The 19,570-nt window shown below is 46.3% G+C and overlaps 1 protein-coding gene across 2 annotated transcripts; it reads right to left on the bottom strand.

Moving 5' to 3' along the window:
* On the bottom strand, positions 1 to 16,474 carry IL2RB (interleukin 2 receptor subunit beta). Of its 2 annotated transcripts, XM_050324823.1 has the most exons (10): positions 16,247 to 16,474; positions 14,879 to 14,976; positions 14,429 to 14,555; positions 12,804 to 12,921; positions 11,478 to 11,586; positions 10,366 to 10,514; positions 9,758 to 9,944; positions 7,893 to 7,989; positions 6,015 to 6,099; positions 1 to 4,630 (listed from the first exon to the last, which is right to left on the bottom strand). In XM_050324823.1, exons 2-10 carry the CDS (start codon positions 14,958 to 14,960, stop codon positions 3,809 to 3,811), a joined length of 1,776 nt encoding a protein of 591 aa, XP_050180780.1. In that variant the 5' UTR covers positions 14,961 to 14,976; positions 16,247 to 16,474; the 3' UTR covers positions 1 to 3,808. The 2 variants fall into 2 exon arrangements, with proteins under 2 accessions (XP_050180780.1, XP_050180779.1); XM_050324822.1 differs by lacking the exon at positions 16,247 to 16,474 and having other exon boundaries at positions 14,879 to 15,198.
* Positions 16,475 to 19,570: the final 3,096 nt, after the last annotated feature.

Genomic DNA, 19,570 nt, shown 5'->3' with positions numbered 1-19,570 from the left:
GATTGCCAAATATTTTGTTTATTTACAAAGAGGCAAGCCTTTTCTTTTGTACTCATCTTAGCAGCAAGACATAATTAGGAAGAGTACATAGGTATCATTTGGACATGCAGAGAGAAAATTAGAAAGGAGAAAACCCAGCTGGAATTCCATCTAGTCACTATCATAAGAGATAACAAAAATGTTTTTACAAATACATAAATAACAAAAAGAGAGTCAAGGAGAATCTCCATCCTTTATTTGATGTAGAGGGGGAATGTTGCCACCAGGATGAGGCCGAGCTACTTAATGCCTTCTTTGCCTCAGTCTTTAACAGAAAGACCAGATGTCCTCAGGGTACCCAGCCCCCTAAACTGGAAGACAGAGACAGGGAGCAGAATAAACCTCCTATAATCCAGGGAGAAGTAGTTAGTGACCAGCTATGCCACTTAGACACTCACAAGTGGCCACTCACAAGTCCATGTGGCCACTCAGAAGTCCATGTGGCCAGATGGAATACACCCAAGGGTACTGAGAGACCGGGCAGAAGAGCTCACCAAGCCACTCTCCATCATTTACCAGTAGTAGTGGCTAACCAGGAAGGGTCCAGATGACTGGAAGTTAGCCAGTGTGGTACCCATCTACAAAAAAGGTCGAAATGAGGATCCAGGAAACTATACGCCTGTCAACCTGTCCTTAGTGCCAGAGAAGGTCATAGAGCAGGTCACTGAGTGCCATCATGTGGCATGTGTGGGACAACCAGGGGATCAGGCCCAGCCAGCATGGGTTTAGGAAAGGAAGGTCCTGATTGATCAACCTGATTTCCTTCTATGAGACCTGCTTAGTGGAAGAGGGAAAGACAGTGGATGTTGTCTACCTAAACTTTAATAAAGCCTTTTACACTGTCTCCCACAGCATTCTCCTGGAGAAACTAGCAGCCCATGGTGTACATGTACATACTCTTTGCTGGGTAAAAAACCATCTGAATGGCTGAGCCTGAAGAGTTATTCAGTTAGCAACTGGTTACTACTGGGGTTCCCCAGGGCTCAGTGGTGGGGCCAGTCCTGTTTAACATCTTTATCAGTGACCTGGATGAGGAGATTGAGGGCTCCTTCAGTCAGTTTGCAGATGACACCAAGTTGGATATGAGTGTTGATCTGCTGGAGGGTAGTATGGCCCTACAGAGGGATTTGGAAAGGTTGTTTTGATGGGCTGAGGCCAATTGTAGAGGTTCAACAATATGGAGTGCCAGGTCCTGCACTTGGGTAACAACAACCCCGTGCAGTGTTACAGGCTTGGGGAAGAGTGGTTGGAAACCTGCCTGGCAGGAAAAGGATCTGGGGGTGTTTGTCGACAGCCAGCTGAACATGAACCAGCAGTGTGCCCAGGTGGACAAGAAGGCCAATGGCATCCTGGTCTGCATCAGAAACAGTGTGGCCAGTGGGACTAGCGGAGGGATTGTCCCTCTGTGCTTGGCACTGGTGAGGCTGCATCTCAAGCACTGTGTCTAATTCTGGGCCCCTCACTACAAGAAAATCATTGAGGTGCTGGAGCATGTCCAGAGAAAGGCAAAGAAGTTAATAAAGGATCTGGAGCACAGATTTTATGAGGAGCTGCTGAGGGAGATGGGGTTGTTCAACCCGGAGAAAAGAAGGCTCAAGGGAGACCTTATTGCTCTCTATAACTACCTGAAGGCAGCTGTGGCAAGGTATAGTTTGGTCTCTTCTCCCAGGTGACAAGTGATAGGTCAAGATGAAATAGCCCCAAGTTGCACCACAAGGAGTTCAGTTTGGGTTCCAGGAAAAATTTTGTCACTGAAAGAGTAGTTAAACATTGGAATAAACTCCAGCACTAGGAAAGTGCTGGAGTTACAGTCTTGGAATTGTTCAGAAAACAAGTAGACATGGCACTTTGCAATGATTTAGTGAGCATAATAGTACCCAGTCAAAGGTTGGACTTGATGATCTTGGAGGTCTTTTCCAAGCTTAATGATTCTATGATTCTATGAAGGAAAATTGAAAAGCTTATGAAGATCTACATGGGGGCAAGATACCCATCAGTTCAACTAGGATCCTTGGCCCATGTAAGATAGCAAATTGCTCATCAGGGACAAGGGATTCAGTGTCTCTTTTCAAAGTTCATCTTGAAGATTCTCAAAGTAGATGAAACAGCTGGGAAAGCCTTGTGCTTCCTTATCTGGGAAGTTGAGGGATCTTCTTCACCTGTTGTCTCCTGCAGACAACATGTCTTGAGACAAGTAGTGAAGAAGCTGATGACAGGAGAGGTACAGTTCCCATGGCCCTCTCGGCTACTGTCAGGCTCAACTTCTTTGAGCAGCTCTTTTGAGGGGAAATCCAAGCCAGTGGGTGATCCTGTAGCTGGGACTCCTAATTACATTCAGGATGCATAATGCAAGGTTAGGTAACAGTGTAGGACCAGGACAAAGTGGACACTTGATGCTTGTTCAGACAGAGACAGGAAAGAATTAGTTTTAGTTGACACTCACAGGTGTGATGGAAGTACTAACAAGTTCAATATCCTCGAGCCCTGTGGTATAAATACTGTTAGAAGAACTCTTAGAGGAAGTCTAAGAACTCTTAGCACAGGGTGGTATTTTCCCACTGCTGAAAAGTCCAGAAATATGGCAAGAAAGTGGACAGATGGTACATATGCTGAACACAAAGTTCGATGTAACCAAAACAACTTGTCTTCCTTTGCCTTGCCACCTTTCCTCTGTGATGTGTTGCTTTTTCTTAACCCAGATGCGTGCATGTAGAGGAAAAAGAAAACCAAAGTCTGTGGTATCTCCATTCTTTATGAGTGGATTGAAGTTTTCTTTTCAGCAAAGGTGCTGACTTGTGGGTTAGTTTTCTGGTCTCATTCATTGCATCTTTGCTGCTAATCAGGCAATGGTTCCTCTTGAGCAATGGAAGGAATGGGCAGCACGGTTGTGATGTTTTCCACTAATACAGGATGTGGGATGAACTATTCTGCAATCAGCCTAACGTTGTCAAGTAACTGTAGTTTGCCAGAAGGGCAGAGAGGCTTTCGATTTCATGAAAAATATTATAGCAAGAATGGGAAATTGTGTGAGTTCTTTTTGCTGCCATTATCAGAGCTGGAGGAAAGAAAGAGGGGGAGGGGATTTCCCCAGTATTTTTAACCCAATAATGGGGATTTCTTTTTTACACTGCACTGCTGACACAGTTATGGCTCTGATCTGACCTTGGAGACTTGAGTCTAAAGCTGGACTGAGTAGCTTAGAATGTAATCTCTGATTAAAACCTGAAGTGAGCACATCACAGAAAAAAATCACACCCTTGGTCAGTCAAGAGGAGGTGTCTTCATCCATTTCATCAGCAGCCCCAGCAGTGACTGGCAGTGATATTGTCCCCTGTACAAAAACTCATATCCACCTCTTCAGGCATTTCCCCCTCCCATTAGAGTTTTTTAGGCCAGAAAAAGGCAAATGGACCATATGCCTGCTCAGCCTCAAAGCTGAGTGCTATTTTACACCAAGGTGCAGAGCATGGAAATGCTGGCACAGCCTCCTGCTGGGAGCTGGGAAGGGAAAAGCAAGGTGGTGTGGTTTGGGATGTTACTTGAGCATTGTGGGAAGGATTTTCCATACCATCAGAGCCAATAATAACAGAAAACCAGGTTCAGTTATGAAGATGAGTCTTTGTTGGCCTATGTTCTCCAGCCTCATTAATGAGCAGTCCCAATAGGTTTGCTACTGAAGTCACATTCATGTCCTGAATAGAAAAACTGCCAATCTAGCCTTCCCTGCAGAGGTGGCCTTTACCATCTGTGGGTTTCCTCCAGACCAATTCTAGACTGAGCAATGGCTATACTGGCTTTGGAGGTCCTTCAGAGAAAGGTAGGAATCAGTGTTTGGGACCTGGTTGGAGAAGGCTGTTTTGCATGGATCCTCATCCTGTCTTTGCCTTAGAGGTGGAGGCTGGGAAAGAGAAGAGGCAGCATTTGCTGCTGGTGTACAGCAGTCAGCTGAAGGGTCTGCCTTCCCACTCCCCTCTGTTGCATTGATAGTATTGCTGTCATGCAGGTCCAGTGGATCAGGAAAGTCAGTGTTCAGCTGCTGGCACAGAGCCTCATCAGTTTGTGAAACTGCCTTGTCCATCACCTTCTCATCCTGTTTCAGAACTGGTGTTGGTGAGGTGCCTTCACTTGACCCAGAAATAGCCACGGCCTGCTGGGCTTCACCTTCTGTCTCTCTCATGATGGAGCTGTTTTGGAAGCCCTGGGTTGCCTTGATACAGTGAAAGAAGTTGCAGGGCAACACGGTCATGTCCTCTGCCAGTGTGCAGAGGTCTGGAGAGGGGAGAGCATGGTGAGACTTGCCATCCTTGCTGCCACTGCCCTCCTGCGTGAAAGGTTCGTAGGTGAAGTAGACCTGACAGGGCTCGATCTCAAAGGAGTTGGGAAGGTGGAAGAAGAAGTAGCCTTGGTTGGTGAAGCAGCTGGATACAGAATGCACACTGGTTTCTGAGGGAGGATCAGGAGTCAGGGTTCCCTTGGAAAGTAGAAACCGGGATTCCTGGTCATTCTTCTGCATTACTTCGAGCACAGAGATCTCTGGGATTGTGCTGTTCACACAGTAGGAAGATGTAGAGAACGGAGAAGAGAGCCATTTCTAATGGGAAAGAAACACAGGAGAGAGATTGTGACACCCAAAGTATAGTACTCACTGAGGAACCAAAAGTTTCTTTTCTTGAATGACCACAACAATCAAGTGATCTGTTCTCTGTCCAAGCACCAGATACCAGAGGTGGTGGGGAGGAAATTTAACATTCATGATGTCTCATCTTCAGGATTTTCTGTCCCTTTGAAATCAAGAGTGGATCTTATAAGCCTATGTTTTGAGATTTCTGGAGCAGGGAATGGAAGATGGAGAATTAAACCAAAAGGAAGAAAAAAAAAGGAGAAGAAAAGCCTTAGAAGACCATTAGATAAAATGAAGGTGGAAACATGGAAACATGGAACATGGAAAACATGGAGTCCTGAAAAACAGGACTGAGGTGCATCTCATGCAATCTATTCCTAATACATCTATATGGCCATATGCAGATTTCTCATCTAAAGTGCTCTTCCAGGCCCCTTGTGTCTAATTTCCACATTCATCATGGGCAATATCCTGCAGTGCATCATTGTCCTTAAAAATAAACTGGTTTTGATGACATCCAACTTCATTGCCTTTATGGTCCATAAAGCCAACTTTTCAAGTTCTTTCTGCACAGACAAAGTGTCCTCAGTGCCTGCTGCACACCCCTGTTCCCCTACTCTGCACTCTTTCCTTGCAGTTTAAGCTTTCTAAAGCTTTTTGCACTTAGGCTTTTCCAAAGCTTTGCTGTCTCTGGACCCTCTGCAGTTTGTTTCCATCTTTCTTAAAGCAAAATGCCCCTTGGGATCACCTCCCACGTCTTGTTTCTGACACTCCCTTTAATACTGCACAGAATGGCAATTGTCTCCTTGCAGCTGCCCATACCCACTGTGAGACTAGGGGAAGGGAAAAAGTGACGCGGAGAAAGAAGGGAAAGAGACAAGAATGCATAAATTAGCTAAGTGCCATCCACTGTGATGGCATTTCGCATTAGGAACAGGGGAAAGGCTCACATCTAGGAGGACGGGATCACAGCAGGAAATCTGGGGAAGAGCTGGGCAGCCTAGGGCAGGCAGGGAGACACCAAAATAGGGTGGAAGGGGTTATTGAGAGGCCAGTCTCCCTCCTGCAGGTCCCTTGTTTTCTCTCAGGCTGCCCATTACGGGAGCAGGGTGCCGAGGTTTGCGTGGTTTGCCATTTCTCAGTTCTCTAACTAGACGTGCCTCAGCTGAGTGTCAGGTTTTAGAAGGTCAGAAAATAGAAGTCAAGCAGAGAACCCAGCAGCTGGTGCTACAGGCATGCATGTCATATGTGCACGTGTAGGTCTGACCGGCTATCTGTCCTGGCATGTGCAGCTGGACACTCCTTCCCCTCATTTCTCCCTCCTAACCACATGGTTCCACCCCCAGTCCAATACCTGAATGTCATTTCCATGAAGTGAAACAAGGGGGGGAAAGAACTTCTCAGGGTCTGGGATGTGAATCTTCAGAATCTTTTTAAACCTTGAAAAAAAGAGAAGGAAAAGAACAAATGAAGCAGGGCCTGATCCTGATCTCTCTGTCACTGTGGAGGGGTAGGAAGAGAGCATTGCAGCTCACAGGTAGTAGCCTGGTATGGAGGAGAGGTAAAACAAGAACAAGCCTGAATGCTGTCCTTGCTTTTGAGTGGTCTGACATGCAGAAGCTGAGGAGTGAGAGGTATAGAGATGAGACAGTTAAAGCTGGCATTGGAAAATACATTGCTCTCAGCCTCTTTCTAGGGAAGAGCAACTACCACTTCACTGGTTTCTCCCGTGCCTTGACTGGTCACTTTAACCTCTCCACCTGCCCCCTTAGGCCCCTGTTCTGATGACAAGCTGAGTAGGTTTCCCTTGTTTCCAAGCTGTTGTGAGCTGCCCCTTCTTTGCTTTGCTGTCAACACAATGACTTGGAGGACCATCTGGCCTGAGTATGACCATCAATGGCAAAGCTCTGCCACAGCTCTCTGCCCACTTAGCAGGATGCTGCATGGTATAGCTGGGGCATACTGGTTGTGCAAGCCTTCTGAGGGAGTACGTCTTGCATCAGTACGGAGAACTCTGCTTTACTGGAACCAGTGTGTTGTCGTCCTGGGGCAGCATGAAGTGATCTAATATGTTCCCCACAGAGGTGGGCTGATCCTGTTATCTCTTTTCTGAAGCTTTGCTCTTAGGAAAGACCCTCCTGACCTCTGGAGGCAATCAGTGTACTCTCTGAAGCATTAGAAGTTGCTAGTTCTTGCATATAAACTACCTTACATCATTGCAGATGCTATTTTTATTCATGCATGTCTAATCCTTCCTTGCTTCTTACCTCAGCATTATTCTCCATTCAATTCCCCTAGGTTAATTATACTTTGTGGATAAAGGAGGCCTTTTTAACTCTCTCTGTGCTGTACAGCTAGCACTTCCTCACCTTTGTGTTATGATTTAGGGTAAAACAGTGACCAGTGATGTTCTCAGTGTCCATCTTCCTTCAACATGGTTCTCTGTCTTTCCTTACAGAGAAACTATCCAGCCTCTGCTACCCCATCCCTGAAAATATTTCTCCCTGCTCTCTGTCCTGAACATCAGCACCCTGCTTCTTTGCCCCTGACCTGAGATGGGAAAACCTGTAGCTATTTCTAACCGCACCATGCTGACAGGTCACTGTTCCTATTATTGCACGGGGTAACCTTGTGAGACACTTTCCATCCTGAATAAAAGCAGTGTCTGGGTAGAAACACTGGCAAAGAGGTCTTAAAAGCATCATATAGAGGTTTATCAGTGTGTGAGGACTGCACAGACCTGGAAGAAGAACTGTACTCCTCACTCAGGAGTTTTGCCTGCAGACCAAATGTCACCATGTCCTGCCTGAGTTCTTGCTAGAGTGTTTAAATGAGAAGGTAGCAGTACCTAGGTTTGCTTGGTCCTCACTACTGAGAGAGTGCTCAACCCAGTGACCTGCTTTTGAAGAGGTAATTTTGATGCATCCCTGTCAGGAAACACCACTCTAAGCCCTGGGCAGCAGATGTGCTGAGGTAGCTGTTTCAAATTTAGCCAGGACATGGCACCAGGTCACAGGAGCGTGGCACAATACAGTGATGGTGGTGAAACCACATCATCTTGGGTGGTGATACGTCTCCCCAGGCAAATGTCAGCCTCAAAATGTTGGCCTATAAACCATACTTCAAAGTCATCTCTATCTTGACTTCTTACCAAGTGAAAAATAACCCAAATTTTGAGAATACGTACAAGATACAGGAGAGGAACAAAGATGAAAACTTGAATCTCATTTACCATTTCAGGGTCCCTAAGTTAATAAGGAAGGCAGTCCCAACGATCACAAAGAGGAAAGTGCTCACTATAACAGCTTGCAGGGCTGGCCAGGATGTTTCTGCAAGATGAGAAATAACAAGGAAATTGCTGTGAAAATTTAACCAGGATTCTGGAGGTAGAACCTGCAGCCTTTTCATGGCTGTTCAAGGTGATCAAACTGAGCCTTTGTTATAATTTTATATACTGTTATAGTATATAGAATTATAATATACAGGTCAGATACATGAGTTCTGACATGTTGTGTAGGATGCCTTTGAGCTGATATGGGTTTCAGACTCTAAGCATTGTTTAACAGATAATTTGTGCTGAAGAGCTCAAACCCCCTGTTCATAACAGCACCACCACTGGGGGTTGCCACAGATAAGGTACCACAGTCTGCTGTTTGAAGTGTCCATCAACCTGTCTGTCTCCTTGCAAAGGAAAGCAGGCACTCCCAAAACCAGCTAAAGTGGGATTGGAGGCTTGGAACAGCATTATGAGTCAGTGGGGGAGACAGAGTCATAGGGTTCACAGGTCTCTGAGAAGGCAGGAGGATAAGGATGGTTAGGGATCAAGGCGTTGGCTCCTTTCTCTAGAGATCTGTGTAGGAAAGCTTTAGGAGACTAGGAAGGTTACAACCGTGCACCATATTTTAGTACTTGGATGGTAGCGTTAGGAGAAAGAGACTGAGTTCCCACAGTGCCAGGGCTGCCAGCACTCCTCAAGCTTGTTTGGCATCATCTCAAACTTTTCTTAATCTGTCACTTTCAAACATATCTCCCCAGTGCACCCTTGTTTGTTCTTGCTATTCTTGTGCCTGTTTCCCCTGCCTGCCCCTCATTTCCATCCCTCGTGTCCCTTGGTCTGGGCATACAGGGCATCTCTGGAGTAGTTTTGAGGGAGAAGAGAAAATAAAAGAAGGAGGAAACATTTTTAGTACATTCTTTGCTCGTCCTTGAGATGCTACTCAGATCACTTTGACTCCTCTGCCTCTGGTATCCTGGTTATCTTTGGGTCTTGGTTGCTATGACAACTGGTTGTGGCTGTATCCTATTCACTGACATCACACACTGTCAAAATTTGATTGCCACAGCAACACAGTGCCCTTTCTAAACATAGCTCCTCTGTTTATATCAGCACCAGGCACAACAGGGAGGGCTTGAGCAGGGGCAGAGTGGGGGCGGCATGAGAAGGAATAACATCTATCTGCTTAATTCAGAAAAAAAAATGACAGAGACCACAGCCAGTGACTCACAAAAGGGCACTATCTTTCAAGGCTGGAGGTTCATGCAGTGACTGATGCAAGTCTCAGCAGACTTTTTGAGAGGGACTTAACATGCATGTAAGTCTGTCTCTTCCATTCTCCATGAGACTCTGTTTCTTAGGCTCAGGTGTCATTCAGTTCAGCAGCTGAGAGCTTTGTTTCACTGTATTTCACTGCATTTCACTGATCAATACCTCCAATGCACGGAGCCATTTTAGGAAGCTGGATGTGTATTCCTAGGTAACATTAGCATTTGGAAAAATGCCAGTCCTGGCCACTGCTTTTGCAGGTCAGACATCTGCCCTTACTGCTCTGGGGAAGCAGTCCCTGATTTACACCTTGTGAATTTTACCTGGCTTCTGGAAGTCAGAGGGGCTTTGTTGGGGTCAGGGGGTCTTTGCCTTTAAGCACTGCTGAACTGGTCTGACCTAACTGCTTAGGAGGGACAGGTTGTTTCCAACTTTTCTGTTGCTCTTTGGCCAACACAGTCCTCCCTACCCATTTTCCTTCAGCTTCCCAGCCTGTTTTGGCCCTTCTACCTTGTTTTCCCTGAGATCCCATTTTCCCCTCCAAGGGGGACTACCTGACTGATCCTCATGGTCAGCATGTGTCCTCCACAGTATCGGCTTGCTCCAGTCACTCCACACGCCTTTGTAGGTACTTCTGGCACTTGGCCTTGCACGGACAGCTGCCTCATATTTAGAGTCGGGTGAGAGTCTCTCAAATTTTGCCCACATCTGGTCTTGTTCAATGGGCAAGTTCATGGCCTCCTGGAAGTAGGGCAAATTTAGAACATCATCAACACCCTGGTTTAGAGACTCATGTAGGCATCTTTTCCAAAGCCCTCAGAGAAGACCTGTCTCAAATTGCTACACCTTGTGCACTGCTTTTTCACCCTGGAGGAAAATTTTTCTTCACTTTGCTTTTTTTCATCCCTTTCAGGTCTGTCCTGGAACTGTCTGAATTTTTTTGTGACAGCACTGAGTAAAATAGGATCCACATCTGCCTCCTTGTCATCACCAAACACTGGCAGCAGGTGACAGAGATAAAAGGGCGGAGGTTGTCATCCGCTCTCCAGCTTCACCAAAACTGGTTTCATCCTGAGGGGAAGCCCAGGAGCAAGTCTTCTGTGACATAAAGAAGACCAAGATTCGTATGGTAACAGGTCCCAGTATCCCACTCTGTACTCACCTCCCAGGACTGACTCATGTTTCGGTACCGCACTTGGTATTCCCGCTCCCCATTCAAATAGTGAGAGGAAATATTCAGGCTCCATGTTAAGTTGGAGGTGTTTTCAGTTATGTTAACCAGATGAAGATTTTCTGGAGGCCTCAGCTTTACTGGAAAGAGAGATGGAGCAGGACTGATATCTCCATTCTGTCCATAACATGACAGCATGTCAAGCCCCACGGCAGCAAGGCTGGTGTCTTGGCTGTGCTCACAGACTCTAGCAAGTCACAGGTACATGAGAGAGTTTGTGAATTCCCCTCTCTGCTCTTTCTTTTTCCCCACTGTCACTAACTGCAAAAGGCCTGCTGCCTCTGGACTATGTTAAAGGCAGCTGCTCCTGTGAGCCTGTGAGAGTGGCCCCTGCAGTCAATGCAATCAATCCATGTGGCCAAGCATCCTATCTTGTAGGAGTGATCCACATGGTAACTGTATGGATAGGAATGGAACATGACTGGGGAGACAGTTGCTTCCCAGATCCTCTTTCAGAGAGCTACAGCCACAGGGGATGGAGTTACATGGAATGTCTAGGCTGATTCTTCTTGATCCTTGACTCCAGCCATGCCTTCTTATGCCTCGTCTTACAGCAGCTCTATTGGACATATCCTTGAGACAGCAAAAAAATGTCCCAAGCAGATGTTTTGGTTTTGGATTAGTGAGGGAAATATTTTCAACCAAGACTGGTGCATGCCAGAGCTGGCTTAAAGGAGGGTGGAAGCACACACTTAGTAGGAGAGGCAAAGGAAGAGCAGCCAGACTCCTTCTTGGAGCACGCATTTTTTGGGAAGGGAGCTGAGCTGTCATTGCCTGTTTGAAGCCAGAACTTCTAGTGCAAAGCACTCTCATTTAACAGTGTCCCAGATGGGACGGGACAGGATGGGACTGGCATGACACTGCATGATAAAGGTGCAAGTGGCAGAAGTCAATGGGGCTCACCTGTGCTCATTGTAGCAGGGGACAAACAAGACACAAGACTAAAATCAGCTGTGGGTATTGCTTAGGGGTGGATGGGGAGGAGAAATTAGCCATCCTTTCATGGGGAGGTTCCAGAGACTGGAAGACAGATGAGTACTCACTATTTGCAAGTGGACTGAAATTTTCTATTCGCACAGGTATAGACTTATTCTCTCCAATCCGGCAATGGACAGACATGGCAAGACGGTCTGACCTGGTGAAGCATTGAGTCTGCAAGGAAAATTAACCATAGTAACAATGAGGCCTCATGAATAAGCATTCAGATTTCAAAGCATTGCCTAAGTATAAGATGTTTAGGAATACTGGAAAATAAATATGGAAGATATTTGTGGCTGAAAGGCATAAATCTCTTTGGTGAGCAAGGAACCAAAGATTTATACTTTCTATAATATTTATACTATACGTGGTTGGATTTTTTTTGTATACTGGCAAGAAGGGCATAAAATAATGTGATATGCTAGTTTGCTAAGATTCCTGTGTGTGCTGACTAAGCAGGAAAAAAAGTTACTCTCTATGAATGACATTTATTGAGAAAAAATTTTTTTACTAAATCATTTTATGTTCACTGGTAAGATTGAAACCACTTTAACATTAAATGTTACACTTGAAATGCAATGATACTGAAGGGCCACGTGCATCATACAGTATTGAATAAGCAATAGGGAAATTAGCTTGATTAGAAAGAAAAGATTTTGGAACTATTTACCAACCCTGCAATTTGTCTTTGCGCATGATATGCAAATGTAAGAAAGCTTGTCTGTCATTAGAACTGGCTGTGACTTTATCAATGAGGAGAATTAGCTTATATTTGGGTGGGCATTTTCTGAAATCACAGGGACTGCAGTAACTCCGGGTATGACTGAAGGAAGTACATAATGAGTCTAAATTAAGACTGATTCAAATAAAGAATAATACTTAGAAGGTTGGCATCACCATTAGCTCTAGTGATGTGTTGCTGTTGCATCTTGCATTTGACATAGACTAGTCTAACAGACACAGTCTAACCAAACTTCACAGTAGTTAATGATCTGGAAAATGATACTGACCTCTTAAAGGAAAATGAGATCGAGAGAGGACTTCAGAGCTGTTGGTGATGTCCTTCCTCCTCAGAGGAATGGATTAGGGCCAAACACGGGTAATTGAGACATAGGACACTGCATATGACCTGTCTGTCCTGTACCTTTTCTGCATGGTCGGGACAGCATGGCCCAGCTCACGATGAAGCCAATCCCTCCTGCAGTGGTACCCACAGGAGTGATGCATGTCAACAACACACAGCACCAAGCCCAACTCCAGAACTGGAGTCAGGGATTAGGTGTGGGGTTTTTATACTGCTCCTGAATGTCACACTGTTTATAGAACCAAAATAGACATACAAATCTTTCCCACCTTGTCATTAGCTAGGACATCCCAGATGAACTACTCACATTACTGTCGTGGCTGAAGGTCTTAATGCATTTCCTCAGTCCTGTCTCGTGTTCTGCCTTGAGTAATTCACAATCCTTCTTGTCTTTTCCAGGAAAGGGAGATGACATGGGATTGAAGCTAGAGAACAACAATGAGCTGGGGATGTTGTTCTGTGTTTAGTCAAACATTATGTAACACTAAAGGGCTCTCAAAGTATTTTGCATCCTGCTGTATTTGTTCAATAGGTTGCAGCAAAGATTTAATCCTACTTGCTCTCCCCACTGCACCACTCAAACAAATTTTATGTGCTGGCACATGCAGAGTCAGTGCATCCCAGTTATTTCAGGCCAAAGATAACAGTAGATTTCCAGTTTCAAAGACTTCACAAAAACCTCTTCCTACCCTCGCCGTGTCCTGTTGATATCAGAGGGCATGCAGAGCCCAAACACATCTGCTGCCCACAACTGCACCCTGCAGCCCCAGAAGACGTGCCTTTTTCAGCCCCTCTAGAATTTACAGGTCTCCTTCAAGCCACTGACAGTCCTGTAAGATCTCAGATACTGAGTGAGATGTACCTTCTGAACCAAGTCACATCCCAGTCAGTGAGGACTGTACATCACACATAAAAGCACCACACCATGGCCTCTTTTCTGCTCTGAAAAGCATCTGGACAGCCTAAGCTGAGCTGTGGCATGGGAAGAGACAGGGTGGGAGAACATCTGAAGGGCTGCAGCTGAGGGGGTATCTGTCTGAGGTCCCTGCTCCAGCTGTAAGGTCAGATCAGGCCTGGAACTTGCTGACAGTGGGGAGAGGTGTTGTCCTAGGGCCCTGATCAAGCAATGGCACAGTTACAAATCCAGCCCAAATTCCAGCCCCAGTCTCCATGATTCACACCCCTGGAGCAACATAAATGTTTTAGCTTTCTAGGTCTGTGCACCAGGCCACAGGATATACTTGCCCATCTAACCCCATTGCAGGTCTTTCTATGATGGTCACAAGTAACCCACTCACTGCCAAAATCACACTGAGCCTCTCCTGATGACAGGCACCCAGGGAAGTCCTGGGGTAGGCTGGTAAGCCTCTTGGCTAGATGTCCTATTTGGAAATGATAGGGACTCAGCCAGGCTCCATTGCAGTACTGGCCACACAGCTCCCCTCTGCTGGGAGGTGTATGAGAGAGGAAAACAAACTGAGAGAGATGAAAAGGCCAGGGCAGAGAAGAGGGACAGTATTTTCCTTCATTTGTTCTTACTCAGGGTGCAACATTGCAGCTATTCCTGGCAATGGGCAAATGGCCTCCGTATAACTTTAAATCCACCCTTCTCCACCCCCATCTCTATACATTCTCCTTTTCCGTTGAAAATGCCTTTCAATCGAGATGATAGCTAACAAGGAAGAGGGATTTTTTTAAAATAAAGCATGGATAGAGCCATGGAGCTGGAAGATGGGTTGTGCCAGACAGTTTGTGACTGTCAGATGGCAAACACTGAGCAGTGCCTGCCAGCCTCTTAGCCTGCATGGGTTAGAGACAGAGTACAAGACAAAGCACCTCAACTCGGTGACTCCACCACACCTGGCCTGGGGTGGGGGAGCCTACATTTTTATTAAGTGGCACTGGCTTTTCTCAGCCTCTCAAATCACCTACCTGTCACAAAAACCTTGATTTGATAAAATCTCCAGCTGACACGGTGCTTCAGCCAGGTCCCTGCCTGGGTCCCAGTCGCAGAAGAGAGCTGCCCTTGAGTCATACCAACAGGTTAGGCTGGAGGTGCCTGCCAGCAAAGAAGAGATGGACAGCAATGTGGCTCAGTTAGCTTGGCATTAGCTGTCACCCCGAACAATTCTGCCCCATCCCAAACTACAAACTGACTCCTCTGCTGGATAACTCCAACAAAAAAGAAGGGCAGAGCCACTCACTTCTCTGTGTCCTTGGAGGCTGATGTGCTCATAAGAGAACTGTAACTCTTGCAGCCTCCTCTGGTTGTATGTTACAACAAGAACTTTGCACAGCAACACACCATGGCACACACATGCCTCCGGCTTAGTCCCCTCCCTGCCCACCCAGCTGGCACAGGTGAAAGGAATCACTTCTTACCTTGTGCTGAGTCTGTTGCCCACAAGGGAGGCAAGAGGCTGAACAGGCAGAGGTGAGACAGAAGCAGCAATGAGGGCTTCATCTGTACTGGTGACACACTGAAAGAGAGAAGACACCCCCACAACACAGCTCAGCACGTAAGTAAGGAAGATGTCAAGAAGTCATCTCACAGGAGGCATACACTGTCCTAGGGCAGGGCTCAAAGCCACTGCCAGTCTTCTAGGCTCAGAAACCCATATTCCTTCCACTCTGGAGTCTGTGTTCTTCCCTCAGCACCTCACTGTTTTCCTGCCTTGGGTGCTTTTCTCAGCAGTGAAACTGTTCGCAGGGCAGCACAGATAGGCTGTTTGCAGGAACCATGCCTTCTGAAAACGCGTGAGTGAGTGCACAGCAGTCCGTGTGTGTTGTTTCAGGCTGCTTGCTGACTCAGGTAGAGAGTGCTGCCTTGGTTGCGCACGTCTTGTGCTTTGAAGAGCTTCTTTTTTTGGTAAGCCCTAAGGCTGAAATAACTAGGTGCTTGCTGAGTAAGAGGGGTCTCTGAATGTAACTCACAAAAGTTAGTTGCAGAGCCCATGGCTTAGGAGGCAGAATTTGAATAGCATGTTTGGGATGGGAGGGAAATCAGGGAGAAGAAAGAGTTTGCCAGGTTCTAGAAATACAAGGTTTTACCATATCAAAAAATATTACATAGTCATACATGAACTACGCACCATCCTCACCAAGTAGACCTTACTCTACCTTGGAAGGAGTCATGCTTTCAGGCATATCAGAAAATCTGGGCTTTGTAATAAGGAAACTCTGCAGCACCCCTCATGCACTCCTGGCACCCAGGGAGCCTCCTTGTCGTACAAAGCCTGTATGGGCATGCTCCATATTAGACAGACTGGGCTTACGGTCATCTCATCTAAAGCCTCTCTCTCTCCCCATCCACCTGGACACCTGTATCTGGAGATCTGCCTCTGCCCACAGGAGAAGAAACCATTCTCACCTCTCACCAAGCCTGGAGCCCAAGCAGACCTGAGAAAACAAGTTGGAGTCCCACTGGACCTTGCTGGGACTGCCAGAGGAGCGGGAAGAGAGGGTTTAAAAATATACCAGTTCCCGTTGTGATGAAAGATTAGGTTCAGAGGAAGAAAAACATGATGACAATACATGAGCCAACAAAGGGGAGAGAAAGAGAGAGAAAGCTGGTGGCGTGGTTGTGAGATGTGGGGTATGATTTGAGAAGATTGCGGAGAGACGGGGAGATAAATACGTGCTCAGCCCTCCCCAACGGCGAGATTCAGTTTGTCAGACTGAAACTCCTTCTAAGATGCTTTTCAGATCAGCCACCCCCATGTGGGAGAGAGCTGGCATTGCCCCCTTTACCTTCCAGTTCTAGTCACCAAGTGGTCCAGATGAAGGGAGTCGCTGGTGTTGTGAGGCTGGATGGAAGCAGATGCTGAACATCAATGGGAACGGTGAGGGGAAAAAGGGAGAGGGATGAAGGCAGATATCCGATCTCAGTGCATGTCCACAAGAGGAGAGGTGCCTCCAGCCCAGCAGTTCTGCTCCAAAGCTCTTCCTCTCATATGTGCATGGTCTCTCTCTGTCTTCTCCCTCTCACCTTTGCACAGGAAGCTGCCGCTTGCTTGCCTTGTCAGACTGAGACAAGGCCCTGAAGTATCGAAAAGGCTAGTGAGGCCAAGAATAAAAAGCCCCAAACCACGTCCTACTTCCTGCTGGTAAAGCAATAGGTGCAGAAACAAGGGTGGAGGGGTCAGGTGTTAGCTTGCAGTGCTCAGATATACTAAGACCAGTTTCAAACCATGTGAGGCAAAGAGTGAGGGAAAGGACCTATCCTCTTGGGACACTGGCAAGAGACCCATAGCTTCCTCTTTCAGACACCCAAACTGCTCACTCATATTGGTCTCAGGGTCTGCACAAATTTACAGATTGCTTTGAAACTGGGAACAGGAGTCTGTGTACAGTGGAAATACCACAGACCACTTTGTGAAAAATAACTTGAGTTGTTGACCTGAGCAACACCAGAATGAAACCAGATTCCACATCATTGTCCCAGTTTCAGAGGATCCATCCTGGGTCAGAGTAGGAGTGGAATGACGGCAGTGCTGAGTGCGAACAAGTTTGAGGCACACCCTCACATTTGGAGATGGTGTGACACCACAAGAACACCCATCCCACAGCTTCCCTAGCCAGCCAAGCACCACACTCTCTCCAAAGAAGGAAGAATTGCCCCCTCCCACCTGAGACTTGCAGCTAGTCCAGACAGTCAATACTGCCCTGCAGGAGCTGCAGTGCCTTTTCAGCACGGCTTGTCCATTCAATAGACCTGACAGGGACGCAAAAAATATTTTCCGCCTTCCAAAGCTTCATGTGCACTCACCTTTGCAGACAGACAAACCCCTATTTTGCCTTCACATCCCAAGTCGAGACAGACACACAAATGCAAACCTACAGTCTGATAGCCACCTGGTTCGCAGATAGGTACGGACCTGCCCACGTGTCCCCACACCCCTCTCTTTTTTCCATACATGAATGCAATTCTCTGAAGTGCAGCATATCACGTTTCCTGTCTGGTCTGGGCTGCACGAAGATGGCCGCTGGTGTGGGGCCCGATGATGAGAATCAGCTCTTACATATACAGTGGTCACCACTCTGTGTTCCTCACCTTTCTCTCCCAGAGCAGCTCAAGGCCCAAGCTCAGGTCTGGCAAGAAGGTTTTGCCGACCAGAAGTTGCAGGAGGCTAATCTCAAGTCTCCAGGCCAGTTTCTTTTTGAAGACTATATAAACCTGGAGGATGGAACCTCCTTTAACAACAAAGGGATCTTACATTCAAGTAGTGGAAAAAGGGTATGGGAGGAGGATGAGTTTTTAGCCACAAGAAACCCAGCCCAGAGACTGACCTCAAAAACAAATAGCGTTGCAGCAAAACAGTAGTTTGAACACATGAGCAGAGCCGTTTTGCAGGAGGTTACAATAGTGGATCCTCGTGGCTGTTTCTGGGAAAGCATTGCAGTTAATCCAGCACCAAGCCCTCATTTAGCCAGCAGTATTGGAGTGCAACACCTTTTTCTTCACCACATACCACAAGGACCAAGAGTCTGAGAGGTGTCATCTGGATACTCTTGCTAGTCATCTGAAGACCCTTGCCATGGCCAGTCTTCAGGAAGACAACTAGGGAATCAGAACCAGCCAGCCTCTGCTGAAGAGGAGCAGGGGAAAGGATGGGCTGCGTACTCTCCTGCTCTGGTAATCACTCTCCTGCTCTGGTAATCACTGTGTGTTGGACCTTGGAGGCTCTACCAGGGTGGAACAGTGATGGCATGGATCACCAGGCCACAGCCCACCTTTCCCAGGAACTCTTAAAATGAATGTAGCTTATTCTGGCACAAAGCCCTAAACTGAAACAATGAAGTGTTCTGTAAGTTCTTGTATCACCAGTGTTGCAACTGCAAAGGAGCATCCATGTTAACCATAAATTTTCCTGTTTATCCTTCAGACTAGAATTATCTGCAGCTTCCTTAAGAAGAGATCACTTTGGGAAAGCAAGACCACAAAGCACTTGCTTTTATTGCTCAGCTTATCAAGGAGAAAACTCCACTGATATATATTTTTTTTTTTATGGTATAAGAATCAGATTAAGTTTGTTGTGCACTGTGGTACCTGAAATAGTGGAAGAGGAAAACTTACAATGTTGTTAGTTCCCACAGAAGATTAGAGGTTGCAGCAGTGGAAACAAGGATTTCTCTGTTCAGCCACTCACTGGAGACTGGTTTTTACAGATCCATGTCTTTATGATAGATGCTTATGCAGATTTTCTGCTTTCTAGTAAGAGTTGATGTCACATTGAAGACTTGTCCAATGAGGCTCCCAACGGAGAGCCAGAACTCCTCTATTCAGCCACCCTTGCTTAACAGTAGTAATGGGTATACCTCTTTCTCAAGGGCAGCTGGAACTGACTTTTCCAAAATTGTGAAAGGAGAAGGTATGGTCCAGTGGATCAACTAGTAGACAGCCAAATCCCAGTGATTGGAGACACAAACTGCCTCAGCATATTTTAATTGGAAACAGAGTTTAGAAGGTATTAAAGCAACAACTCAGTGGCATAAATAATGGTATTAGGTCCAGATCCTATTTGGCACACATAAATATGCTTGCTGTCACCACAGTTTTTGGACTTGATTGCCCAAGATGTTGTGCTACTGAGAATTTGGCACTTTTTATCTCCTTTACACCAATATTGTTGGGAATTGTGCCATTTGTAACGTGAGAAGCCAAACAAAACCACACTATCCGCAACACATGAGGTGTTCTTGTTATTACCTTCCTGTCCCCATAATGGTGACTGAGACGGGCAAACTCCGTAGTCAGCATTGTTGTTCACTGTTAAAGTGGCAGGTAAAAGTGTGGTGATGGAGGTTTGGTTAAACGTGTTGTTTGGGCCAGGTCGGTGTTTCAGGGGCAATGTAAGTTTAAAAAATATTCAAGACTGAGGCATGTGCTTACGCACATTTTTTTTATACAAGCTTATTTTTTTCCCCTCACACTGCTTTCATTGGAGAAGAGCAGTGCTGCTGAAACTGCTCGTTTTCAGTTGCGTGTCCACTGAGACTCTGCACAAAATGGCAGAGGTGAAGAGGAAAACAGAGACGGCGAAGAAGCGTGAAGTGCAAAAGTATTGTGTGGTG

The sequence above is a fragment of the Myiozetetes cayanensis genome, unplaced genomic scaffold (genome assembly GCF_022539395.1).
Source record: "Myiozetetes cayanensis isolate MyiCay16 unplaced genomic scaffold, myiCay2020 scf3, whole genome shotgun sequence".
Classification (NCBI taxonomy): domain Eukaryota; kingdom Metazoa; phylum Chordata; class Aves; order Passeriformes; family Tyrannidae; genus Myiozetetes; species Myiozetetes cayanensis.
The sequence above is the reverse complement of the archived record's forward strand: the minus strand, read 5'-3'. Positions and strand labels throughout refer to the sequence as shown.